Raw genomic sequence first — 10,564 nt, forward strand, 5'->3', positions numbered from 1 at the left:
CAGTGAACAATAGTATTCATGAGAAGGACACAGCCTTTAAGCTATGTTTTAAGAAAATTTTCTTTATTATTTGGGAAGTTAGATTTGATAATTGTAGAAGTCCTCTCCAGATTCAATGAAATTGAGGTTTAGAAAGATCTTGAGACATAATTTAAAAAATGAAAATACAACAGAAATAAGCCTTTGGGTATCTACAGAGTGGGCAGATATTACTGTGATGGCTCCTCATTCCAGATAACAAACAAACGGCAGTACTCGAGGTTTGCTGTCACTGGAATTAGCCATGAATGCTTTATGGAAATGGATAGCTTTGAAGAAGGATCATCTTCCCCTTGATATGGAAGGGTGACCTAAAGACTGGATCAAAGGGCATATGTGAAGTTTACAAAGGCCAAATCATTTTAACCATATTGTCTATTTTCCCATGAAAGTCAGTAAAAATGATATTTTATCACATAAAATTAAAGTGAAAATAAGTTACCTTTCCACCTCCAGAGTAGATAAAAGAGATACACATTTCACGAAATCAGTTATAATTTTTCAAATTTTCTGAAAAGTGAGGAAAGATACAAAATAATCTCCATATATAATATGGCCAAAACCAGTAGAAACAAATTAAAAGCCACTATTTCACCTTGTTGAAGTGCCACAGTGCTTTTTGTAAATCAGCACAATCATGAAGTGGAAAACAATAAAAGGAGATTTCATAAAATGTGTGTCTGGAAAATAAACACCTTGCAAGAATTTTGCATCTTAATAATAAGGTAGGAGTCTTTGGGGCACTTAACCTGAAGGCCATGTGTGGCTCCATCCACATTCTGTCTATGGCTTCTTCTAGGGTTATAAACATGGAATAATTTAATTCCCTTTTTTCTTTTGTCCTGGGGATTTTCATAGGTTTGTTTGAAGGTGTTTTTCACCCACCCCCTCTTCCTCCCCAGCCAACGACTGTTTCTTCCACTTATCCCATTGAGGGTTGGTCCCTAAATCTTTCCTCCCAGTCTCTATCAAATCTGAGATTTGAGCTGTGGTCTCATTCAAGCCCTGGTAGTTTTTGTGACTCTCTTTTTTCCGGTACAGATGATTTCTAGATACAAAGTAATTAGCAAATGAGCTGTTAATGAAATCTGAGCAGACATCTTCAGTCCGTAGAGTAGAGTTACATTTCTTTCCACATTTCGTGCTTCACCAACAATGGGTTGGTCAGCAACTAGCAGGCTCTCAGGGAAACTTGTATTTGTGTAATCCAGTCCAATAACCAAAATGCCTCCTTGAATACAGCAGAGCACAATGCCCCCAGCTACTGTTGAGAGGCCTTCAAGTCCTCCATCTATATATTAATTTTTAATGACATTGATGCTACCAGAGCATTGTAAGTAGAAGGCAAGTTTTTAGTTGTTTTCCTAGCAGAAGTGGAAAATTTCCACCAATCTTTCTTACTCTCCCAAGAGATCCCTCATACAAAAAAGGACAAGAGGTTGTGACTTCCAATCCACGGAAGTTCAGCCTGTGGCAGAGACATGATGCTTGCCCACCCAGACGATGACCAACCCAATGACTTTAGCCTTTTTGGACCCGTATCACTAAGTAGAGGAAGTCACCACCAAAGATCTTTGTTTGACTTTAAGATGGCTATTTCTGCAAGCTATTCCCTGCTCTGTGGCCTTGGTGGAGGAACAACCCAGACTACCTCAATATCAAATTTTTCTCCCTTCTAAAGCATACCTCTCCAATCAGAAGATCAGGAATTAATGGGAAAGTTATTTCTAAACTGTTACCTAGCTTCAGATTTTCTGCATTAAGGGAACTTAAAAGTCTCTAATTTCCTGATTCCCATAGAAAGAGACAAAAAAAGTCAGATAAACTACAGGACTCTCTTCCTCAGAGACAGGGCTTTGTATTCAGAGTTAAGGGATGTAATAATGAAATGCAGAAGAAACACACACATACACCTTTACCATTAGTGGCCAAATCAGCCTCTTCTCTCCTAGGAAGGAAAAAGACGTCCCATCTGCCTGTGGCTTGCAAGTCACCTACATCTCTCAGAATTAAGAGATTTGGGGAAAAAAACAGAAATCTTCCAAATAAGAAAAAGAAAGTCATTTCTGGAATTATAAAAAGATCATGTCCAAGAAAATGTAGCTGATGTGATGTGATGTGATGTGATGTGATGTGATGTGATGTGATGTGATGTGATGTGTGATATATAGCATGATATGACATGGACAATAGCCAGAGGCTGGGTGCAGGTGGCCTCACAGAAGAAAAATGCAGATACATGGGCATCCCTGACAGCAATGACTCCCTTCCCTTGGGGGAGGGGTGGTTCCAGTCCAGACCAGTCCTAGGATGGCCTGTTCAGTTTTAGCAGTGCCCCTACTGATGCTGAGGTTTAGGTCAGTGGGAGATTTAGGTCAGAACCCCTAAAACTACATAACCCATCCTGATTCATAACAATTACCAGTAAAGGCCGGACTCTCACAGTGGGAACTGTGAGTGGAAACTCTGGAGTGGAAACTCATGACGAGGCTGGGCATCCTAGAATTATCAGAATCACAGCACATCTCATGTTCCTAAGACTGGAGTCAAAACAATGTCCTCCATAGAGGCTAATCCAGAATCAGAGTATCTGATCTCATTGCATTGCTTCCCTATGTAACTTCTAGCTTCAAGCACAAGAAAAAAAAAGGTGGGCAGTGAAGACTTGGCTGTCTTATTAAGGTCATAATAAAACTGAAAGCAATAAGAAGAGTCAGAATTTTACACAAAAAATGCCCTGTTGGCATTTGGGGAAATTTGTGTGAAGCCAAAGCTCAGAGGACAAGAAAGAGCCAAGGAATTAAGATCTCTCGGAAAAAGCAGAAAATATCACCCAAAAAGATTTCACCACATTCTGGTAAGTTGTGTAAACTTGGTGCTTGAGGTAAACCAAATAATTAATGGCTACATAACCACCACTCAACCATTTTCATGGCCCAAGATTCAAAAGCACAGGCATCTGGTAAAGAGTATTTTAGCAAACGATCTTCATGCCACTTCTAAATGCATACCTGTCAACCTTTGGAATTGAAGGACATTCTTGACCATGCTACCCGGGCAAGCAATCAGAGTTCTGTGGACTCATGGACCTATAAAAATGACGATGAATTGTCTTTACTTTTTTATTTTAAGATTCTGTTATTCTGGTTCAGTTCCATTTTTTAAAATTTAAAAAGATTTAGTCTCACATGGACAACAAGATCCACATAATCAGCAGGCTGAGATGTTAAGAATTTTAACTTTTTGCCACTTTTAATAGGATGTCTCAAAATCTTTTCTCCATAAATATTCAGTTTGGTGCAGGGGGAGTAAACAGTGATAAACCATGTTTGTTTTGAGAAATATAGCCAACATTCTTAATGGTCATAACCCATCTTTGCATATAATCCAGTCTGGCAGATGTACCAATCCTTTGAGTTAGAGGTAAAGGATCTAAAACTAGATACTTCAAGTCTCCCAGATGTCTCCATTCACATAGAAATCACAATGGACTTAAATGTCTGTGTCTGATGGCATAAGATTTAGGCTATATGTAGATATAGCAAAATCTCACCTCGATCCAATTTCGCAATTTTTTCCTAGGCCAAGGACTCACTGAGTTGGGGCATGTTTGTAGTGTTGGGATAAAAGCTTTTAGTTGACCAGAGTGGACAGGCATGTTTTATAACTCCATGAATGGAGTACCGTGCCACATTCACTGCCCAATCTCAGGGACGAAGTCAAAGGAAGAACCTTCTCAAAGTCCTGCCAAATACGTATCATCATTGTGCTCATTGTGCTCAAAGTGATTGTGCTCATCTTCAGGATGAAGTCTTATCACTGCCAATCACTCTTTCATCTGCACAGATTTGTTAGGCTGCCACCTTCAGACTCAAGCCTCTTTTCTAGAAGCAAAACACAAATTTTCACATTCTAATTTTGTTATCACATATTCTAGGTGTTCCAAGTAGGCTAAATGAGAATAAAATTATATAAATCAAATTAAGTCATAGGTGTCTTCAAATACTTCAGAATGGCACTAAACATAAACAATTCAACTTCCATATTGCAAATAAAACCTCAGCTAAATGATCTGTGGTTGCCACACAGGCTGTCCACCAATATTTGGTCCTCTCCTTTCTGATACATGGTAGGATTATGCTTCTGACCCTCCTGTTGAGCCCAGCATGGGCATGTAATTGGCTTTGATCAACAAATATAAGCACAAGTGTCACTTCCAGGAGGAAGCCTTAAGAGTCAACAGGATGTCTCAAAATTTTTTCTCCATAAATATTCAATTTGTCGTGGGGGTAGTACCTCTTTGTCATATTCATTTCTTCCTCTGCCATGATGATCATCAATATTCTCAATATGACTGCTCTATCAGCCTAGATCCCTGAATAAAGATGATAACAATATACAATAGAGATACAATGTGAGCAATAAATACATATATGTTAACTCATTTAGCTTCAGGGATTGTTTGTTACTGCAACATAACCTGACTGATACACCATAACCTGACTGAAACACCATCCGTTTATAGGAAAGAAAGGCTTGGACACTAAGCACTATGATAAATGTTACTATAATCCAAAACAGAAGAAACTTAAGACTATACCTACTATATGGCAGCATATAGATGATATGTGGGTATATCTATAACATACTTTTCTCCCATCTCACCCCTCACCAAAAAAAACAAAGACAAAAAACTTCTCAAACAATTGGATAATCTGAATTCTTCAAAATCAATGTTCGAAAACTGAAAGTGAAAAAAACAGAGTTCCCTCATTTTGACCCATTTGTCAAAAATCATTTGCAGACTTCCACTTCTTTTCTAAGACCAAGCACATTAATCAAATACAGAGCTTCAAAGGGGCTTCATTTTGAGTGACGGAACAGACAAATAAATTAGCTGCCTATGGCTCCTTTGTAATTGAAGAGGACTAGTCTGACCCAAGGGGAGAAGACTAAATCAAAAAGCAAAACATCCAAGTAAAAACAGCATCGAGGGCCTTAAACAAACCAAAAAGCCATCCTATACCCTCTCGTGTCCAAGGGTGTTATGTATGAGCCAAGCACATGTGTGTTCATCCACTAATAAGAGAATGCAAACATCCCACATGTGATTGATTTCTTATGTGCTACCATCATAAAAATAAGTTTGTGTCTGGAATACATATTCCAGACATGTGGCAGTTTATAAACCTGATCATGCATGTTACACCTACAACTTACACACATTTTTCTCTTTGAAATGATGTGACTCTAGAAGGTTTTCTTCTTTATTTCTGGGAAGAATCGCTTCAAGTTTCTCATTTAAGTAAGTAAAGAACTGCTCGTTTTTAGTTTGAAGAGCTTTTAACTAGTGACTCAGTGAAGAGTGATGTCATATGTTATCCTAGGACTGCTGGTGTGGTTCTCTCTGCTCATTCTAACCATTCCCCCTGTTTCTGTGGCAGGCAGTAATCCCCGGTTTCCATCCTCTAGTCAGCTTCTTCCCAGCCAGCCATAAGCGAACAGCCTCACAAGCAGCGGATGAAACAGGAAGTCTGACAGCTTGAGTCTGCAGTGGGACCCCTAGTGTTTTCCCACTCCATGTCCTGGCATCGTTCCCCAGAAGTACAAACACACACACACACAGAGCTCCCATTGTTGCAGCCTTCCTCAGCCCACTGATCCTAATATGGAATGCAGCAGGAAACCCATGATTTCCTGACACTCGGCAAGCTGGAGGAAGCAAGGGGAAAAAACTCCATTAAAAAGCCCAGCTTTCCTCCATGTTAGATGTGACTTGGAAAATGAGAAAGATTTAGCAAAATTCCACCGTGTCTTTTGCCAGGCTGGAGACAGGGAGAGCAGAGTAAAACCCTCAGGCTGCTGAAATTTCTAGGCTGTGAGGAAGCCCCTCAAATTCTGTGAAAATAAGGGTTTCTTAACTCACACTGAGAACGGAAAGGGGCAGACCCTTTTCATAACTCCCCCAAGTGTGTGTTACCTTTCTTTACCAGCATGGTAAGCAACAGGGCATATCCCAGCCTCGGACATGTCTGTATGATCCAAGGTACCCAAAGTCAGACAGAGTAAATTCAAGCCTGGCACTGGCTTTCCGCCGCTTCATGTGCTTTGGAAGAAGCAGGAGAAGCAACAGCAGCAGGAGTCCCCAGCAGCTGGAGCCGCAAGAATGAACTGCAAAGAGGGAACTGACGGCAGCTGCGGCTGCAGGGGCAACGACGAGAAGAAGATGTTGAAGTGTGTAGTGGTGGGGGACGGTGCCGTGGGGAAAACCTGCCTGCTGATGAGCTACGCCAACGATGCCTTCCCAGAGGAATACGTGCCCACTGTGTTTGACCACTATGCAGGTAAGAAAAAGTGGGAAACTCTCTGCATCCAGATAAACGATGCAGGAGGCGATACCTTAAGTTCAGAGGGGCCTGGCTCATTTCTAATGTCAGTATTGGGTGCGGGCCTGGCAGTAACCAGGGAGCTTAGCATAGTGTACAACCCAGGACTTGACTGTTGGTAGAACAATTTGTGCATCAATTTGTATGGTAACACTTTTTCTCCCTTAAAGCGAATGGGTAACGGCAGGAAAATACTCTGACGTGCCTTCTAGATTTGGGGGACAGAGATTTTACTCAACATTTGCCTTAAGATTCATTAAAGTTTTACTATGAACATTTTTAAATGCAGTGTAATTGCATCACAATTCTTTTCTGCCAAAAAAAGAACCACCACTAGACACACAAATGGTAAAAGGATTGTTCTTGCCGCTCTTTGCGTATTCACCTCATGCCATTTACAAATGAAAATGCTAAGATTAAGGAAACATTCATTTTTTCTAAAACAGTTGGTGCTGTAATACTATAGTTTTATTTTCCTGGGGTTGTAGATTGGGGGAGAGTTTTTAAAAGGTTTTAAATATGTATTAGGCAATCTGTATCTTAAAAGAAAAATGTTTAATTAACATGTTTTTAAAAGTAAAAATACAAATAAAATCTGAATTATTTTAAAGTATGTCCTGAAAGGACAAAATGCACATAAAATATTTTAAAGCATGGCAGTTAAGACACTGTAGTCACAACTTGCTGGGGACTTTTTATTTTTTGAGTGTTCTAAAGTTTGTAGGTGTACTTGTCTGGGTGATAGTATTATCTAAATTTTTCCATTTTGATTCTTACTTTTTCTCTTAATTTCCAAAACAAATTTTAGTAAGTTTATCAAAAGCAAGTTAATGAAATTTTTCAAGCTTATAGTAGCTTACATTTTATAACTTTTTAATCATAACGATCTTTATCAGAGATCTGAGACCTTGTGAATGGAAAATTTCTCTTCCTTCATTTTGGCTTTGGGTCAGGTTCAGCAAAGGGGAAATGGCCCACAGGAAACCAGCGTGAGTGTCTGCTTGGCAATGTGGCCATTTGAAATCCTCCTTCTATAGAAAGTAGCTTCTTTTCCAGAACTAAGCCATCACCTAAGTCACTGCTTCCCCCAACACTTACATGATGTATGAAAATATTACACAGCAGACAGGGAGAGTAACCACAGTGAATACAGTATCCATCTCCCAGCAGGTTTTTCTATATTTGTAGAAATTAAGAGCAAATTTTAATGCTGGCTCACTTAAGCCTTTCTGAAAATATAATGACTCTGCCCAGAGAAGAACATTTTAATGAGAACAGAATAAAGAGAAGAACAGGTTGACTTTCATCTTGAGAAAAAAACTAATTATAAAATTTGAGGGTCTGCGCCTTGAGAAAGTTCCTCAGATTCTTGTCCTGAAAGCATCTTAGCAAAAGTTATTTATTCTACACCTTCTTTCTGCCAAAAAAGGGAAAGTGGCTACCTTATTTCAGAAACTTTTAAATCAAAGGTAGAACTCAAAATCTAAACGGAGAGGCTTCAAATGCTTATGAAAATTATGTATCCAAATCCCCATGTATTCAGGGAGCCAGTTACAGTATGGTATCAGGAAAAAGGAGAATCAAGTCAGCCATAAAAAAAACCACACTAGAAATCAAACAAAGGCTGAACCACAGCTAGATTCCACTAGGCTCCAATAATTTTATATTTTAATTATGTACATACTTACTATTGTTGAGCATTAAAGAATCTTAAAGATTTTGGCTAGTCTATTATTTTAGCTCCCAAGAAATCACAGCCACTATACTCAGAGCAATACTTTGCACATAGTAAGCATTCCTAAACATGGTTACTTTGATGTACACTTTGTACCTCCTTAAGTGTATAATCATCTCATGTGCTTTCAGTAAGGTTAAAAAGAGAATGAAGACATGAGCCACATACATCTAGGACTGTAATGAAGTCGTTTTTTTTTGTTTGTTTGTTTTTTGAGACAGAGTCTTGCTCTGTCACCCAGGCTGGAGTACAGTGACGTGATCTTGGCTCACTGCAACTTCCACCTTCCAGGTTCAAGCGATTCTCCTGCCTCAGCCTCCCGAGTAGCTGGGATTGCAGGCGAGCGCCACCATGCCTGGCTAATTTTTGTATTTTTAGTAGAGACGGGGTTTCACCATGCTAACCAGGCTGGTCTCAAACTCCTGATCTCGTGTTCCGCCTGCCTCAGTCTCCTAATGTGCTGGGATTACAGGCGTGAGCCACCGCACCGAACCAGAGTGGTCATTTCTGTAAGCAGAAGGATCTTCTCCACCACAAAGACTTGAGTTCCTTTTACCACCACTGTCCTGATATATGATCTGGTTGAATATAAATCCTTAAGCAGACACGTGAGCATCTACAATCAATTGCAAAAGAACTAAATGCCCTCTTCTCCATTTGGATCCAGTGTCTAGTTCCTGGGTCCTACCGGCCTACTCTAAAATGACAACCTGCAGTTGAGCGCTGAGACTTTAGAAGTTATAGTTCACGTCATAGAGAGCCTATCCATTTTTACTAGTAGACTTTTTACTAGTTACTGCCCAACCCAGAAAAGTAGGGATAAAATAGTAAGGATGGAAATACAACCTACTGTGCAAGATGGTGATCTCTGAAGCCAGGCAGCCCAGTTCTAATACTGGCTCTGTCATTTACTCTGTGGCCTTGAGCAAGTTACTTAACCTCTCTGTGCCTCGGTTATCGCAAATGAGAAACAGGGACAATGAAGGTATTAGAATTGTGTGTGAGAACAAAATTGTGTGTGAGAACAAAATGATTAAATATATCTTAGAACAGTGCCTCCTGTGTGATAAGAGTTAGGTACATGGTAGCTATTAAGAATATGGTCTTGATACTTGCATACAGCCAGGAAAAAGAATGAAAATGTAATTAAAAGATAAAGACTACAAGGAGGAAAAATGTAATTACAAGAGTATCCTTTAGAAGACTAAGGTAGAATGGATTGTATGTATTTTCTTTATAAAATGGTTACCATGTTTACTGATAATTAACAAATGTGTCTATATGAAGTAATAGTAGTGGGATATTAAATTAGGAGGGGAAATATCAGTTTTGCATGAGTAAAAATATGCAAAATTGTTTTGAATGAGTTTATTTTTACAGGAAAAATCAACAACCAGCTACAAAAAACAATTTTTAAAGTTTTATGAATTCTGATGTATCCCTACCTCCTACCTACCAAAATCCAAAAGCACATCTGCTCCATGTAGCTTTCCTTGATTCCCCAAGAATAATTCCCTGTTCCATCTTCAATCCCAATTTCACAAATTTGTTTACATCTCTAGGATCTTCCACTACTGTATAGCAACTTATATGCTTCCTTATTTTCCCATCTCTGCTGTGCTGGAAATTCCTTAAGGGAAAGGAGCTGTGTCTTTCACGTCCTGTGAAATCCAACAGTCAGTTCTAGGTCCTCCTCTTGATCTCTTGGAAGCTTTTTTTATGGTTCATTACCCCCCTTCCTAAAGCATTTTCTTGGCTTGGTTTCTGGGATGCCACATTCTCCTGGTTTTGTTTCCACTCACCAGCAAATCTTTCTCCATCTCCAATGCCACCTCCCCTCTCTCTTCCCAACCACCAAATGTTGGGAAACACTGAAACCGCAGTGTTCAGTCCCTGGGTCCTCTTCTTTATTTACACTTAGGGTATGCTTGATTGTATCTAGTTTTGTAACTTTAAACATCATTCGTATCCTGATAACTCCAAAACTTGTAGCTCTACCACCAAAACCCCTTGAGACTCAGACTCATATATCCAACTGTTTGAATATCTAATAGGCATCTCATTCTTAACCTGTCCAAACCGAATTGTTTAACTTCCCCAATCTACTCTTCCCCTAGGTTTCCCCATGTAAGTACATGACCACTATTATCCATCCAGTTTCTGAAAACAAAAACTTTGGTATTGACTCCTTTCGTCCTTTGACAACATTCCCCTCCCTTTCCATTCAAACCAATAGTTATCATCCCTTCCTCCTACCGATCAGCTCAACATTCAAAATACATCCCAAACCTGATCACTTATCACCATCTTCATTGCCTTCACTCTTTTTCAAGCCACCATCACCTCTCATTCAAACTATTATAATCAATTCCCAATTCCCTACTTCCAATCTTGCCCCCTATCA

The 10,564-nt window shown here is 39.4% G+C and overlaps 1 protein-coding gene across 1 annotated transcript in view; it reads left to right on the forward strand.

The window, feature by feature from the left end:
• Window positions 1-5,467: 5,467 nt before the first annotated feature.
• RHOJ (ras homolog family member J) overlaps window positions 5,468-10,564 on the forward strand; it is a 116,147-nt gene continuing 111,050 nt past the window's right edge. Inside the window, exon 1 of the mRNA XM_011978279.1 lies at window positions 5,468-6,383. Within this exon, the coding sequence (XP_011833669.1) occupies window positions 6,206-6,383 (178 nt within the window). The 5' untranslated portion in view covers window positions 5,468-6,205. The remainder of the gene's footprint in view (window positions 6,384-10,564) is intronic.

This window comes from Mandrillus leucophaeus, unplaced genomic scaffold (genome assembly GCF_000951045.1).
Source record: "Mandrillus leucophaeus isolate KB7577 unplaced genomic scaffold, Mleu.le_1.0 Scaffold192, whole genome shotgun sequence".
Lineage (NCBI taxonomy): Eukaryota > Metazoa > Chordata > Mammalia > Primates > Cercopithecidae > Mandrillus > Mandrillus leucophaeus.